At 38.4% G+C, this 17,452-nt stretch overlaps 1 protein-coding gene across 4 annotated transcripts in view; it reads right to left on the bottom strand.

The window, feature by feature from the left end:
* Positions 1–17,452, bottom strand: part of Wdr44 (WD repeat domain 44) — a 113,625-nt gene that overhangs the window by 48,133 nt on the left and 48,040 nt on the right. For all 4 annotated transcript variants that reach the window (XM_011247497.3, XM_006527700.4, NM_175180.3 and 1 more), the window contains 2 exons: positions 7,914–7,988; positions 809–1,454 (listed from right to left, as the gene is read on the bottom strand). Coding sequence is in view for 3 of the 4 variants with exons in the window: in XM_006527700.4 (XP_006527763.1) it covers positions 809–1,454; positions 7,914–7,988 (721 nt within the window). In the remaining variant the exon portion in view is untranslated. The remainder of the gene's footprint in view (positions 1–808; positions 1,455–7,913; positions 7,989–17,452) is intronic.

Here is a 17,452-nt window from a genome sequence, read left to right as displayed (position 1 = left end):
GTATTCAGGGCATGGAGAAGGGAGGAGAGAGAGGGGGAGAGATGGAAGGAGAGAGAGGGGGAGAGATGGGAGGAGAGAGAGGGGGAGAGATGGGAGGAGAGAGAGGGGGAGAGATGGGAGGAGAGAGAGGGGGAGAGATGGGAAGAAAGAGAGGGAGAGAGGGGGGAGGAGAGAGAGGGGGAGGAGAGGGAGAGGGAGAGGGAAGAGGGTCAGCCATGAGTGTGTGGAGAGAGAGGGGGGAGGGGAAGGAGGAGAGGGGGAGCAGGAGCAAGAACAAGAGAATAAGAGCAAAACAGTGGCTTTTATTACTTGTTTTCCTTATTGAAAAGCCATGGTTCAAGACTACAGTTTATACATTCAAAGATCTAGGATTTAAATTTATATTATAAGTTTTTTAATTGCATTTTCTTTCCACCATTGCCATATAAATTCTTAGAATGTAAAAGATATCAGAGTCTAGAGTTTGCCAAGATATTCAGTAATATTACTATAACTTATTACCTTTCACCTTTTGTCAACTTATTCAAGAAATAATTTATATAACCTAGCTATCTGTGTTTTTTTCTTTAGCACAAACTGAAACAAAAGCAGAAAAGTTAGCTGAGAATCATGGCAAATGACTATGCTTGGGAGGTATAGGCAGAAGGATCTCTGTAAGTTCAAGGGTAGCCTGGTCAACATAGTAAATTTCATGCTAGCCCGGATGACATTAAAAGACCCACTCTTACTTCTCCCCAACCAAAAGCAGAAACATTAAAGTTTCAACTCTCATCTTTCCCAACCAAAGTATTTCTCTATTAATACTTGCCATCCAGATCAGGTGTTTTAAGAGCCTCAAACTCCAGTTCGCTTTTCTTTTTTCTTGGTGGTGGTGCAGGTCGAGATGGAGGTGGGGGTCTAGGAGGCGGGAAATTAGTTGGTGGGGGTGGGCGCGCAGGAACAGGCTTCTTTGTACTGGCTACTATATCAGGTTCTGGAGTAAGGTGCCTTGGGGGTTTGGCAGGAGCCACTTCTTCCACAGCAGCAAAATCTGTAGTAGATAAAGTGTCCAAGGAGGCAGGATCTAGAACATCACCTTCTTTGACTTCCAATGCTTCCTTGTTCAGTGTTTCAGCTTCTAGTCCAGAAGCATCAAGCTGCTCACCTGAACTTACTTCAGTTAAATTATCAGTCTCATCTACTGTCTTCTCACTTTTCTCACAGGTCTCATCAGAAGGAAAACATTTTTGTGTTTCTAGTTCACTTTCTTCAGCTACATTCTGACTTTCTGCCTTTTCGGAATCTTGTTGTAGTTCATGCTCTATGGCTAATAGTCCAGGTATGTTACTAAACTCTGTCCCAGCCACAGAAGGACCTGCAGTAGCCTCATCAGAAAGTCCTTTTCCTTTGGAGTCCAAAGAGTCATCTTCCAATTGTAGTACTTTCTGACTTTCCTCAATAATACTTTCAATTATCTAATGAAAGGTTAAAAAGCAGTTTTAAAAATAATGAAGCTATTTACAATAACAAAATAATAGATAATTCAGCACATGTCAGGCAATGTCTATAACATTTCATTGAATTTAATCTTTACAATAACCTATATGAGGTTTCACTTCTAATTTCATCATTTGACATATGAAGGAACTAAAGTATATATGGACCATGTAATTTGCCCTAAGTTTTAGAGTGAGACAGTAATAAAAGGATCATAAATCCTGAAAGTTTGCTTTCAGAATCTATACTCTTAAACACTATAATAGAGAATCTATATTAAAATAGTCACAAAAATTCAGTCAACCTTGTAAGGTGAAGTCATATATCTTTTCATGAAGACTCCAAATGTCAAGAGTTCATTTACATAGCGCTGCCACACTAGTTACAACAACTCCCTGATATCTCTAGTTAACAAAATCCACCTAGGATAAGAATTCAGTTTGTTTCAGTCTGAACTCAAGAGTATAGGAGGCAAGCCAGAAGGTGCAAGGTGATGAACACTCTTGAAAAATTATAAGCAAGGTTTCATTCCTCAGACTGAGGACAGACCTATGAAAAGAGCTCAAATATCAGCCCACATTGCTCCTACTCCATTTCTCATGTCTAAGAGAAAAAAATACACATAGGTGATCTATATCCTTAAGTAATATTTAGAAGAAAATATATCTTCTACCCAGCCTTTTAAACAATTTATTAATTTTATTTTATATACATTGGTGTTTTGCCTGCATATATGTCTGTGTGAGGGTGTTGGATCCCCTGGAACAGTAGTTACTGACTGTTGTGAGCTGCCATGTGGGTGCTGGCAATTGAACCCAGTGCCCTTAACCTCTGGGCCATCTCTCCAGCACGCCTCTTCTACCCAGTGTTGTCCTTACTAATGCATTAAGTCCCCTGATCTATTCATTCTTCTAATGTGCCAACCATGGATAATTTCTACTTTTTCAATTCCCCAGCTCCACTAAGTTAACAGAGTAGTTCCAGACCTATCCTGGTAGAATTGATAATTACTGCTGTTCAGTAAGATTCACCTTGATATCCCAAAATATTACAAGTAATAGTTTTTCTCTGTCTTAAAAGTTTTAGCAGTAGAAATTATCTCATTTTTACCACAAATAATATTAACTAAGGCTCAAAATGTTTATCATATTAGGTGTTTAATCAGCATGGATGATTTTAGGGATAAGAAAAGTTAGATAACAACAAGTGTGAAAATGAATAAAATGGGTCAGTGTAGAAGAGAGGATGGAGAGCCGGGCAGTGGTGGTGCATGCCTTTCATCCCAGCACTCGGGAGGCAGAGGCAGGCGGATTTCTGAGTTCAAGACCAGCCTGGTCTACAGAGTGAGTTCCAGGACAGCCAGGGCTACACAGAGAAATCCTGTCTCGAAAAAAAAAAAAAAGAGTGGGTGGAGAAAAATATACCAGCCAGAAGCAGTAAATGACTACAAGGAAGCTAACTTCAGGATATAGCAGGGCAACTGAAGTATGAACTCACAGTGCTTGTGACACCATGTATAAGACCTGTGCACACTCCTGTCAGACCAGTTCCTAGCATGAAGAGAGACTGTGGGTACAAAGCTCCACCCACCTGCACAGAGAAGCTACTGGCAACTGATGACTATGTGGAGAGGGAGGATCAGTTTTCTCTAAGAGTGTAGCCCCAGGTAAGCTGATCATGTTCCAATGGAACACCACACATCCACAAATATATGAACAACAAAAATAGGATTTAATAGTTTTGTTTAAAATAGAAGACAAAGTTTGAGAGGAAAAGGGGGATACATTTGGGAGGAGTTAGGGAGGAATAAATACTTTGAAAACACATGCAAGTCTCAAAGAACTAATAATTTTTAAAGACTGTCTAAAATGTAAAGATATAAACTCAGCTGGGTACAATATAATTTTTACAAAGCCTGGTAGCTATATAGTATTTACTAGACCCTGGGTTTGATCGTTAGTACCAGGGGAAAAGGGAGGCAGGTTTGGATGTATATGGAAAAAAAAAATTTAAAAAGTAACCCAGCAGTTTTATGAACTGAAGGGAAGTTAGGCACACGAGAGAAAGATAACATAATAAAGTTTGAACGTTCTAGAAAAAAAAAGAAAGAAAAGAAAGCCTACAGTGTGTCACATCCAATATATATAACAGAGGTCTCATTAGATAGCTGGATTATCTCTTTTACAGATGAAGAATTCTGAGGTCAAATCATTAGGAAATTTGCCCAAATGCCCCATAATTAGTAAAATGAAAGACAAAACTTGAAATTCCACAAAATATGTTGGATAGGGAAAAAAAGAATACTTAATTCTTAGCAAAGGATGATGTGAAATAGAAGTAGTAAGATTAAAAACAAGTTTACAAATAAGAGAATGATAATGGAAAAGGAGGGTTTTCAGGCTTCTTAGTGTCCTATGTCTATGTACAGAATAAAACAAGGGGATGCTATTGGCCACAATAAGAGCAAGGTTATTATAAAGGTTTGACATGATCACTGTGTTTAAGAGAAAGGTCAGTACTGTGAGAGTAAAGGGTCAAAATAAAGTTGAAAATCATGTCTTTCCTAATCTGTTCTAGTCTTACTCTTCTCTGATTTTACTACTCACTATAGCATGAATAATATGATACACAGACTAAACAGGCTGGCTCTGCATAGTTACTTTACTTACACAAGACCATCACTTCCATCAGACACATTTTTATCCTGTTGATGATAGACTCCTACCATATCTATTTATGGTGCCAAACGGTGTCATGTTCTGTGGATTTGGAAGCAAGGAAAGGGGTAAAAGAGAAAACAGAACTAAAAGCAACAAAGAAAGATAATGATACCTGTGTAGTTTAAACATCAAAAGCTCACTGCTTTCTAGGTGGTTATAAAATGAAACCTATATACTTAGTATGACACAGGCATTCTCAATACATACACATAATTACTCTTCAAATGTTCTGCACATTCCCCATCTCAGGGCCATTGGTAACGTCCTTCCTCTTTTATTTTTGTCCACTCAAATCTTATCTATTTATCAAAAATCACCTTATGTTTCCCATGAATTTACCTCTGTGCTGGCCATCAAATAGGAGATAGTTTCCTTTGGGGTACTTAAGATACTTTGTAATTTAGTTCAGCATTTATTACCTTTATTTTCATCCAATTTCCATATTTTCTTTTTGGCATGTAGTTGTATAAGGGCTGGTCTCAAATTCCTGATATAGCTGTAGATGACCCTGAATTTTTCTTATTCTCTTGCCTCCACAACCCAAATGCTGGGGTTACAAGCTTGTTTCCACCATGTCTGGTTATAGTTATTCAAATTCCTCTACTAAAATGTAAGGTACTTATAGGCAGAGTAGTTAGTATTATACTCCTATAGTTTTTATTATTAACTATTAGTGAATGCTTAATTCATCTGAAAAAGGCTAGAACTTTAAAAGAGTATTAAGTCTCACTTTATGTCCCAGAGACTTTTCTCACTGCTTTTCCAGTTTCTATTTAAACTCTGCTTCAAATCACCTTTTAGGTATTAACTATAGACAGGATAAATTATAAGCAGGAAACTGATTTTTAAAGGGAGAAATTAAAAATTGGAGTGGTGATAAACACTACTCCTAGCACTTGAGTAACTGAAACAGCAGGATGAGGGAAAACGTGGCAAAAATTAAACAAGTTTCAACAATAAAAATGGCTAAATGCAATGTAAAATGTTTGGCAGAAGAATATTAATGATTATATAAATATAATTCTCCATTGACAGCAATTTTGCCCCCCAATCCATACCACATATGTAGTAATATTTGGAGACATGGTAAGAATAAAATTTCTTCTGGGTAGTGATGGTGCACACATTTAGGCAGATTTCTGTGAGTTTGAGGCCAGCCTGGTCTACAGAGTGAGTTCTACGACAGCCAAAGCTACAAAGAGAAATCCTGTCTCAAAAACACCAAAACAGAACAAAAGCCAAAGCAAAAAGAAAGAGAAAAAGAAAACAAACAAAAACCACACCAGAATAAAATGTAGAATATAAAATTTTATCTACAATGTTACGGGGAAGAAAATAAATGTATACAAATGGTTGAGAACCAAGATTGAATCATTAAAAAAAGAAAGAAAGAAAGAAAGAAAGAAAGAGAAAAAAGAAAAACCAAAGAAACTGTTCTACTGTAGAATTGTGAGGTTTTTTTTTTTTCTATTTTTAAAAACAGTTCCATTTCTGTTCTATATGTTAATACATAAGAATAGCTCTTCTCCCTCAAGAATCTTTTCTATAGAAAAAAAGTATGATCCAGGTTATAATTCACTGTGCTGTGTTTGCACATTTTATAAGGGTAGACTAGCAGTTCTCCATTGACAGCAATTTTGCCCCCCAATCCATACCATATATGTAGTAATATTTGGAGACATTTTCAGCTGTCATGACTAAAGGATGATGAGAACACTATTGGTGTCAAGGTAGGCAGAAGAATTCTAAAATGTATATGATAGTGGCTACTTCCCTTCACAACAATGAAGAGTGCTATGGATGGAGAAACTGCAAAGTGGAGAATAAGCTGTTTTGCTGGACTCTAGAAACTTAACTGGCTAGAATAATGCCCATGGACCAGAACAACACTCAAAACTTATATAAGAAAATTAATACAAATATCTTTTCCTTTGGATGTTACATTGCTACTACAAACTACTACAAATAGCCCATTTTACAATGCTTTTGTTTTTCTTTCCTTTATTTTTAAAAAAATTATTTATTTATTTACAGACCAAACACTGTTCCCCCTTCCTGCCTCCCACCCCTCACAGAGCCCTCTGAGAAATGACTAAGACAGATGCAGATACTTATAGCCAACCATTGGACTAGGTCAGGGACCCCTATGGAAGGGTTAGGGTAAAAGGACTGAAGGAGCTGAAGGGGACAGCAACCCCACAGGAAGACCAACAGTATCAACTAACCCAGACCCCTGCAAGCTCCCAAAGACTAAGACACCAACCAAGAGCATACATGGGATAGTCTGTGGACCCTGCAACACATATAGCAGGAGACTGCCTTGTCTGTCCTCTGTGGGAGAGGATATGCCTTATCCTGTAGAGACTTGATGCCCCAGGGAAGTGGGGTGAAGGGGGAAGGACCCTCTCAGAGGTGAAGGGGAGGAAGAAAGTATGAAGAACTCTGGAAATGGGGACTGGGAGGGGGACAACATTTGGGATGTAAATAAATAATTAATTTTAAATAGGAGCATTAAAAATAATAAAATAAAACAAAATTATTTACTTATTTATTTGCATTCCAAATGATGAGCCTCTCCCAGTCCCCTCTTCACAGTCCCTCTTTCCTATCCCCCTGTCCTTCACCTCTCAGAGGATGCCCTGCCCTGAGTATCCCCCAATGCTTTTTTTAAAGTTGTATGTATGTGTGCACTACATGCAGAAATCAGCTAATGATACCCTGTACCTTCCTCCATCACTCTACCTTATTCATTTAAGACAGGGTTTGTTGTTGAGCCTGAAGTTTGCCTCCTTGCTTATAGGCCAGAAAACTCTATTGAGATCAACCTGTGTCCATCCTTGCACTCCTAAACATAAGCATGTACAGTCATGACTAACATTTTTTATATAGGTTCTGGGTATTTGAACTCAGGTCCTCATGCTTAAACAGTTAAGTGTTATTGCCCACTGAGACATGTCCCAAACCCCAAAATCTATATATCTCTTTTGTGAACTAACTTCTAGAGATTCACAGGACTGATTATTTAAAAGATATTATAGACACTATCAGCATAAGGTATTCCTGGTACCTCTGACTCCTAAAGACATCATAATTTGCTACAATGAGCCTTTCAATATCTGTATTTTGTTGTTATTTTTAGATGTGACTAACTATGTCTATCTGTCCTGGAGCTTGACATGTAGACCAGGCTGACCTCAAACTAATAGAGATCAGGCTACCTCTAACTCCCAAGTGCTGGGATTAAAAGTATGCAGCACCGCATCTCACCAGCTTCTGTAACTTTTACTAGTAAACTCAAGATTAGGAAAGCCTAAATCAGTAATTAGAACCATATTTTGCTGTTGGTGTTACTGTTTTGATTTTTTTGAGACAGAATCTCCCTTTGTAGGCCTGGCTGATCTGGAACTTACTAGGAAGATTACAGAAATTCTCCCACTTGCTAAGATTAAAGGCTTGTGCCATAGTATTTAGCAGCCATATTAAACAAAAAAACAAACAACTGTTTCAAGGATGAATTACCAAGTACAGATGATGATATGACTTCTAAAAAGGCCAATGTCCTTTTTGTACCATAAAGCTGACAGATGCAAAAACATTTCCTAAAACAATTAGCATATGTAGAATAGTATGCTCAGACAATACAGAAACCATCCTATTTTAAATGTATCATATAAATTTGATGTCCTCTACAAACTAAAGTTGACATAACTTTCAAACCTTTTTAGATACATCTTGTCTCAATTCTTGTACAGGGGACTCATTTCCAGCTTGGTTTGCTGTATTCTCGGCTTCCTGTTGAAAGGAAGAGAAAACCAAATGATGACATCCTTTACTTAAAAGTTTGCTCAAAAAGGGTTGAAGAGGGGGGAATACAGCATTAATAAAGCAAAGATAACATGAGAATGTGCCTCAAAAACTAAAATAATAAAGTAAAAATACTCACCACAGCAAAGAAATATAAAAGGTACACACAGATGGTATGCCACTGTGATTTGCATTAAATAAATAATAATCAGCAAATTTATAATTTTTCACATTTAATATGTTAAAAATTGAACCTAACATTTAGCAAAGAATGTTTATTTCTATTTAATATGTTAGTGTTCTGCCCACATGGGTGAGTGTGCATGCATATGTATATTCCTAGATATAAGCTGATCAGTCTGTATAATGTTACTGTGTATATACTTTCATAGCTGACTACTTGGTATTGGAAAACCAACTGGTACTCTTCTCTAGGGAAGAATATTTGTCCCATTTTCATCATTTCTTAGTTTACTACAGTTCTTTTTTTGAGACAGGGTTTCTCTGTGTAGCCCTGGCTGTCCTGGAACTCACTCTGTAGACCAGGCTGGCCTCGAACTCAGAAATTCACCTGCCTCTGACTCACAAGTGCTGGGATTAAAGGCGTGCGCCACCACGCCCAGCTCTACTACAGTTCTTTATGTAGGGCAAAGCCTTGTGGAAAAGGAAGTATTTTTTTTTGAATAATATTTTTTATTATTACGTATTTTCCTCAATTATATTTCCAATGCTATCCCAAAAGTCCCCCACACCCCCCCACTCCCCTACCCACCCATTCCCATTTTTTGGCCCTGGCGTTCCCCTGTACTGGGGCATATAAAGTTTGCCTGACCAATGGGCCTCTCTTTCCATTGATGGCCTACTAGGCCATCTTTTGATACATATGCAGTTAGAGTCAAGAGCTCTGGGGTACTAGTTAGTTCATAATGTTGTTCCACCTACAGGGTTGCAGTTCTCTTTAGCTCTTTGGATACTTTCTCTAGCTCCTCCATTGGGGGCCCTGTGATCCATCCAATAGTTGACTGTGAGCATCCACTTCTGTGTTTGCTAGGCCCCGGCCTAGTCTCACAAGGGACAGCTATATCACGGTCCTTGCAACAAAGGCTTGCTAGTGTATGCCATGGTGTCATCATTTGGAGGCTAATTATGGGATGGATCCTTGGATATGGCAGTCTCTAGATGGTCCATCCTTTTGTCTCAGCTCCAAACTTTGTCTCTGTAACTCCTTCCATGGGTGATTGTTTCCAATTCTAAGAAGGAGCAAAGTGTCCACACTTTGGTCTTCGTTCTTCAGTTTCATGTGTTTTGCATCTTATACCTTATATCTCGCTATACTAAGTTTCTGGGCTAATATCCACTTATCAGTGAGTACATTTCATTTGAGTTCTTTTGTGATTGGGTTACCTCACTCAAGATGATGCCCTCCAGGTCCATCCATTTGCCTAGGAATTTCGTAAATTCATTCTTTTTAATAGCTGAGTAGTACTCCATTGTGTAAATGTACCACATTTTTTTGTATCCATTCCTCTGTTGAGGGGCATCTGGGTTCTTTCCAGCTTCTGGCTATTATAAATAAGGCTGCTATGAACATAGTGGAGCATGTGAGGAACACTCCTCCATTTTTGGTGGGATTGCAAGCTTGTACAACCACTCTGGAAATCAGTCTGGCAGTTCCTCAGAAAATTGGACATAGTACTACCGGAGGATCCCGCAATACCTCTCCTGGGCATATATCCAGAAGATGGCCCAACCGGTAAGAAGGAAGTATTTTTTTAAAGAATGTATTTATTTATTTATTTACCTGTTTTTAAAGTTTGTATATAACTGTTTTGCCTGCATATGTGTGTGTGTGTGTATGTATATATATACTGTGTACATGCATGATTCCCTAGAACTGGAAGACTAATGGCTATAAGCTGTCATATTTATGCTGGAAATCAAATTTGGGTTCACTGTGAGAACAAGCACTCTTAGCCACTGAGCCATCTTTATCGCTCCAGATTAGCACTCACTAATAACTAGGTATTAGCCAAAAAAAGTACAGAATACCCAGGATACTGTCCACAGAATTCAAAAAGGTCAACAAGCTGAAGGACCCAAGTGAGGACACCTCAGTTGCACTTGGAAGGGAGAAAAAAAAAAAGAATCACAGGAGGTGGGGGTGGGACCTAGGTGGGAATGGGGAACCTGATCTGGTATTGGGTCGGGGAAAGGAACTGAAGCCCTGAGGGTCAGAGAAAGAATGGAAACAGGCAACCTAGAGAGATAGGAAGTGGGGGGGGGGGCTTCAGAATGTACCAGAGACCTGGGAGGTGAGAGACTCTCAGGACTCAAAGGGAGGGACCTTAGATGAAGTGCCCTACAGTGTGGAGAGGGAACATGTAGAGCCCACCTGCAGCAGAAAGACAGGATTATCAAGTGAGGGATGGGATTGCCATCCCACAGTCACATCTCGGACCCATAACTTTTCCTGTCTGAAAGAACTGCAGGGACAAAATAGGGAAGAGCCTGAGGAAAAGGAGGTTCAGTGACAGGCCCTAAGTGGGATCCAGCTCAAGGGGAAGCCCCAAGGCTTGACACTATTACTGAGGCTACGGAGTAATCACAAAAACGGGCCTATCATGACTGCCCCCTGAAAGACCCAACAAGCAGCTGAAAGAGTCAGATGCAGATATTTACACCCAACCAATGGACAGAAACTGGTGACCCCCTATGGTTGAATTAGGGAAAAGCTGGGAGAAGCTGAGCTGAGGGTGACCCTGTAGGAAGACCAGCAATCTCAATTAACCTGGACCCCCAAGATTTCTCAGACATTCAGCCACCAACCAGGCAGCATACACCAGCTAATATGAGGCCCCCAACACATATTCAGCAGAGGACTGCTGGGTCTGGGTTCAATCAAAGAAGATGCACCTAACCCTCAAGAGACTAGATGCCCCACAGAGTAGGGAAGTCTGGAGGGGTGGGGTTTGTGGGTGGAGAAATTCTTATGGAATGAGGGGGAGGGAGAGGAGGTATGGGATGTGGAACAGAGGGTGGACCAGGAGGGGGACAAAATCTGGAGTGTAAAAAAAAAGATTAAATAAAATTTTAAAAAAGATCTAATCAAAACTTAGTAAATAGAACTTGAACGAAGATGGAGAATATTTGAAAGATCATCTTTAATAATTACCACATAAGAAAGCACTGTCAGTCCTATCAATTTTAAGTATTTTAGTTCAATTATCTTCTAAATGTTTATCATCTAGAAAATCAAAAGCATTTTACTACATAATTTAATGGAAAATTTTCTCATTTAAGCTAAGTAAAAATACACATGAAAACTTCCTAGGCCACAATTTGATTTGTTTACATTAATATTTAAAAAGATCCTAGGTTAATATCCTTATACTGACAAAAACTGCTAGGTAGTTTAGATTTCTATTTTATATGGCTTAGCAATACTCTTTTGGACTTTGAACTTACAGGTAGCAAGCTGATATGTCAAAAGTTAAAAGAGGTCATATGGTACCAGCCAAAAGACTGGTAAAACTCCAGAGAAGGGAGTTAATCAAATGCTTCTTAGTAAATCCTAAGTGTATGTGTATGTATGTATATATATATATATATATATATATATATATATATATATATATATATATATATGTCAATTTTATTTTTCACTGGGAGAAAATCACTGTAGTTCACTATATATAGACTTAGATTCTTCTGATAACATATTAGGCTGGGAGGATAAGACAATGGAAGTAAAGCATGTGACAAGACAACCAGTATCTTCAGTATCTTCTTCTTATGGGGTAGGGTTATTCATTACTGAAACATAAAACTTACTAAGTCCCAGCTTTCTCAATATCATGCCATTCCTCTAATACCTATGTATCAAAGTATCAGACACATGCTTTCATAAAAGGCACAATTCATGATTCATGATTAGTCATCGATGCAGATATTAAGCTCTACTTGTGCTGACTAATAGAGTTGCTTATACTTTCCCCATGGTCTTTAATTATATTACTGAACATTTTACTTTTAATGTGCTGCTCCCAGTTCATACATTAAATCTGTTCTATTTTCCTCTCCCAGGAATATCCATGTGGCCTCCACCTAATCCCTTTCTCTATACCTAATTTCTCTATGGCTACAGATTGCAGTTTGGTTATCATTTATGTAATGGCTAATATCCACATATAAGTGTATATATAACATATTTATATTTATGAACTAGATTACTTCATGTAATGTACTCATTCAGCATGATTGGGCAGGGACAGAAGGATCAGGCGGTATTGGGGGAAAGAGATGTGGTTGAGGGAGGGAATGAAGGGAGAAACAGCTAGAATTGGGGTGCATTTGGTGTTATGGAAACCTAGTGCAGTGGAGACTTCCTAAAAACATACGAAGGCAATCCTAATGCAGCTTCCAAATAAAGAGGGAAGGAGTCCCAACTAGACATCTTTTGTCAGCAAACAAAGCTTCTAGTAGCAGGACTTGATTATATCTGATTGAGTTGTTGCCCATCAAAATCCCTAAGCAGCCAGGCTATTGCCACAATAGATTACTCTCCATAAACTGACAGCAAGTCCCCATCGCTGAAGACAACACCCACACAACTCACTGAACACAGAGAGGTCAACCTTGTCCCTACATAGAACCTTCACCCCTACCTTCCAGTGTTTTTTTTTTTTTTTTTTTTTTTATAGGAAGGTACTCTGCAGGTTACCAAAAGTGGAACATAGAAGCAAATGCAGCCACAAAACCTTTGTTCTACAATACTGCCCTGCCAGCAAATTATGTTAGAGAAATGGTGGCACAAAGCTTGCGGGAATAACCAACCAATGTTTCATTTGACTTAAGGCCCACTCCATGAAATGAACCTTATATTCAACACTTCTTGGTTGATCAAGAGGCAGAAGCCTAGGTTAAAACCAAATAATCCTGGTTTTAAAAGTAGTGATAAAATGATTCCTAATGATATTCTGTTATACTCATAAACCAGTGCCTTATTCAGACACCATCAGAGAACCCTTCCTCTTTCAGCAGATGGAAATAAATTCAGAGATCCACAGCCATATATTATGTGGAGAGAAAGGCCTTATGACCCACATCTCCAAATGGGATGTCTCCATCAAATCCCTCCATTCAAGGCTCAGGAAATACCATAAAAGAGAAAGGAGAACAAGTGTAAGAGCTAGGAGATGGAAGACACCAGGAGAACAAGGCCCTTTAAATCAACTGTGCATAGCTCATATGAACTCAGAGAGACTGAAGCAGCAAGCTCTGAGCATGCATGAGTTGGTACCATGTTCTTTGTGTACATATTATAGCTTTCAGTTTAGTGTTCTTATGGGAATCCTGAGTGAGTGAATGAGTGGGTCTCTGACTCTTTTGCCTTCTCTTGGGCTCTTTTCCTTCTGTTGGTTTGCCTTGTCAACTTCCATGTGATGGTCTTGGTTTTATCTTATATTTTATTTTGTTATGTTTTGTTGTTATCTCAAAGAAGCCTATATTTTCTAATGAGAGCCAAAAAGGGAGTGGATCCACATATAAGGAGGTAGGGAGGAACTAGAAGGAGTAGAGGAAGGGGAAATTGTAATCAGAATAAATTGTATGTGAAGGAATCTATTTTCAATAAAAGAATGCAAAAAAAGGTTTATGAAAACTCATTTTCACAAATAATTTGTACAAAACTGACTGATCCATGCTCACAGAAATATCTGTTATTTCTGTGTTATCTATGAAAGAACATTAAGCTAAGAGCCAGGTATGGTAACTCACACCTGTAACCCCAGTATTTCAGAGGCCAAAGCATGGGGTTTGTTGGTAGTACCAACCCAGCCTGGCTACACAGTTAAGTTCTTGGGTGGACACAGAATATTGAGCTACAAATAGTAAATATATAAAAATAAATTCAGAAAAGACATCATGAAGTTTAAGGTGAGCAGGAAAGGGTACATGGGAGGTTTGGCGAGGAAAGTAAGAAATACTATAATAATAATCTCAAAATTAAAACATGATAAAAAGTAAACTCATATGTATCAAAAGATGGCCTAGTCGGCCATCACTGGAAAGAGAGACCCATTGGACACGCAAACTTTATATGCCCCAGTACAGGGGAATGCCAGGACCAAAAAATGGGAATGGGCGAGTAGGGAAGTTGGGGGGAGGGTATGGGGGACTTTTGGGATAGCATTCTAAATGTCAATGAGGGAAATACGTAATAATAAAAAATATGAAAAAAAAGTAAACTCAGTATTCTGTTGACTACCAGTTTTTATTAGTAAAGAGGGGGATATTTAACAAAGATTAAAGTTACAAAAACTTTCATTCACTTTCTGCTGAGAAAATAAAGAAGAAACAATTCTTAATAGCTATCATATTCACCCATCCATTCCTTTCAATTTTATTTTCATTGTCTCCTTGTCAGAGGCAATCTCAAATCAAATCTCAAATTCAAAGTTACCTTGGGCTACACAGTCAGACCTTGTAACAAACAAACAAGCAAACAAACAAACACAAAACACAAGAGAAACACGATCCAGAAAAATTATGACATACAAAAGTGTGGTACATTTACACAATGGATTCCTACTCAGCTATTAAAAACTATGAATTCGACTTTGCTCTCTAGTGACTGTCTAAGTCAGGACCAGCCAGGAGCACACAAGGCGAAAAGAGCAGTGGAGCAGCTGGGACAGGGCCCTTCTGTCCTCCATCAGTACCCAGGAGTTGGGGCTGTTTCTCATACCTCTGTGCACTGGTCCTACCAGGGAAGAGCTGGTCTCCCAGGAGTGCTGACACAGGCTCACAGGCCCAAAGGAGGGACAAGCTCAAGCCAGAGACAGCAAGAGATAACCAGATGGCAAAAGGCAAGTGCCTTTCAGAATACAAGAATACAGTATCAACAGAATACAAGGCTACATAGCATCATCAGAGCCCACTTCTCCCACAACAACAAGTCCTGTACAACTTCATACTACCAGAAAAGCAAGATTTGATTTTAAAATCACATCTCATGATGTTGAAAGAAGACTTTAAGAAGGACATTAATAAGTCGCTTAAAGAAATATAGGAGATTATCAAAGATACAATTCACAAACCACATGAGACTCAAGAAGAAGGAAGACCAAAGTGTGGATACATTGATCCTTCCTAGAAGGGGGAACAAAATAGCCATGAAAGGAGTTACAGAAACAAAGTGTGGAGCTGATACTGAAGGAATGACCATCCAGAGACCGCCCTACCTGGGGATCCACCCCATATAGAATCACCAAACCCAGACACTAATGTGGATGCAAACAAGTGCTTACTGGCAGGAACCTGATATAGCTGTCTCCTGAGAGGCTCTGCCAGTGCCTGACAAATGCAGAAGTGGATGCTCACAGCCATCCATTGGATGGAACACAAGGTCTGCAATGAAGGAGCTAGAGAAAGAACCAAAGGAATAGAAGGGGACCAGCTCCATAGGAGGAACAACAATATGAACTAACCAGTAACCCCAGAGCTCCCAGGGACTAAACCACCAAGCAAAGAATACACATGGTAGGATTCATGGCTCAAGCTGCATATGTAGCAGAAGATGATCATCAATGGGAAGAGAAGTCCTTGGTCATGTGAAGGTTCTATGCCCCAGTGTAGAGGAATGCCAGGGTCATGAAGCAGGAGTGGGTAAATTGGTGAGCAGGGGGAGAAGGGAAGGGTTAAGTGGAGGGGGGTTTCCTAGGGAGACCAGGAAAGGGGAAAACATTTAAAATATAGATAAAGAATATATCTAATAAAATTAAAAAGTAACATTTGCAAAACAAAACGTAAAACCCTTAATAAACAAAACTACATAATGTAGTTGCAAATAGAATTCCAAATGCAAATAATAAAAACTTTCACTGTACCAGATTCTATTTTAGAGAAATTTTAAGTCAGTGATATCCAAGGTCATAAAGATGAAAATGATTAATTTTTAATCTGGAAAGATAAGATTGAATCTGTTACTGAAAATAAAGCAATATATCACTCCTGCCTAAAGAAAAGAAAAGGAAAAAAAAAGAAATATAGGAGAACACAAGTAAACAGACAGAATCCCTTAAAAAGGAAATACAAAAATCCCTTAAAGAATTCTTAAAGAATTACAGGAAAACACACCAAACAGGTAAATGACTTGAACAAAACCATCCAAGATCTAAAAATGAAAGTATAAAGAATAAAGAAATCACAAAGGAAGATAACTATGGAGATAGAAAACATAGGAAAGAGGTCAGGAATTATACATGTGAGCATCAACAGAATACAAGAGATAGAAAAGAGAATCTCAGGTGCAGAAAATACCATAGAAAGCACTAGTTCAACAGTCAAAGAAAATGCAAAATACAAAAAGCTCCTAACCAAAAACATCCAGGAAATCCAAGAAACAACCAAAAGACCAAACCTAAAGATAATAGGTATAGAAGGAAGTGAAGATTCTCAACTTAAAGGGCCAGTAAATATCTTCAACAAAATTATAGAAGAAAATTTCTTTAACCTAAAGAAAGAGATACCCATGAACATACAAGGACCCTACAGAACTCCAAATAGATTGGACGGGAAAAGAAATTCCCCCCATCACATAATAATTAAAACAAAAAAATGCACTAAACAAAGAAAGAATATTAAAAGCAGTAAGGGAAAGGTCAAGTAAAATATAAAGGCAGATCTATGAGAAATACACCAGACTTCTCAACAGAGACTATGAATGTTAGAAGATCCTGGGCAGATGTCATACAGACCCTAAAAGAACACAAATGCAAGCCCAGGCTACTATACCCAGCAAAACTCTCAATTACCATAGATGGAGGAACCAAGATATTCGATGACAAAAACAAATTTACACAATATCTTTCCACAAATCCAGCCCTTCAAAGGATAATAAATGGAAAACTTCAACACAAGGAAGGAAACTACACCCTAGAAATAGCAAGAAAATAATCTTCTTTTAAGAAACCAAAAAGATAGCCACAAAAACATGATTCCACCTCTAACAAAAAATGTCAGGAAGCAATAATTACTTTTCCTTAATATCTCTTAATATCAATGTCCTCAATTCCCTAATTAAAAAAAAAAAGACTAACAGGCTGGATGCATAAACAGAACCCAACATTTTCCTGCAAACAGGAAACCCACCTCAGGGACAAAGACAGACACTACCTCAGACTAAAAGGCTGGAAAAAAAATTTCCAAGTAAATGGTCCCAAGAAACAAGCTGGAGTAGCCATTCTAATATTGGATAAAATTGACTTTCAACCTAATGTTATCAAAAAAGATAAGGAGAGACACTTCATATTCATCAAAGGTAAAATCTACCAAAATGACCTCTCAATTCTGAACATCTATGCTCCAAATGCAAGGGCATCCATATTCATAAAATAAACTTTGCTAAAGCTCAAAGCACACATTGCACCTCACAAAATAATAGTGAGAGATTT

This window comes from Mus musculus, chromosome X (genome assembly GCF_000001635.26).
Source record: "Mus musculus strain C57BL/6J chromosome X, GRCm38.p6 C57BL/6J".
Taxonomy (NCBI): Eukaryota; Metazoa; Chordata; class Mammalia; order Rodentia; family Muridae; genus Mus; species Mus musculus.
The sequence above is the reverse complement of the archived record's forward strand: the minus strand, read 5'-3'. Positions and strand labels throughout refer to the sequence as shown.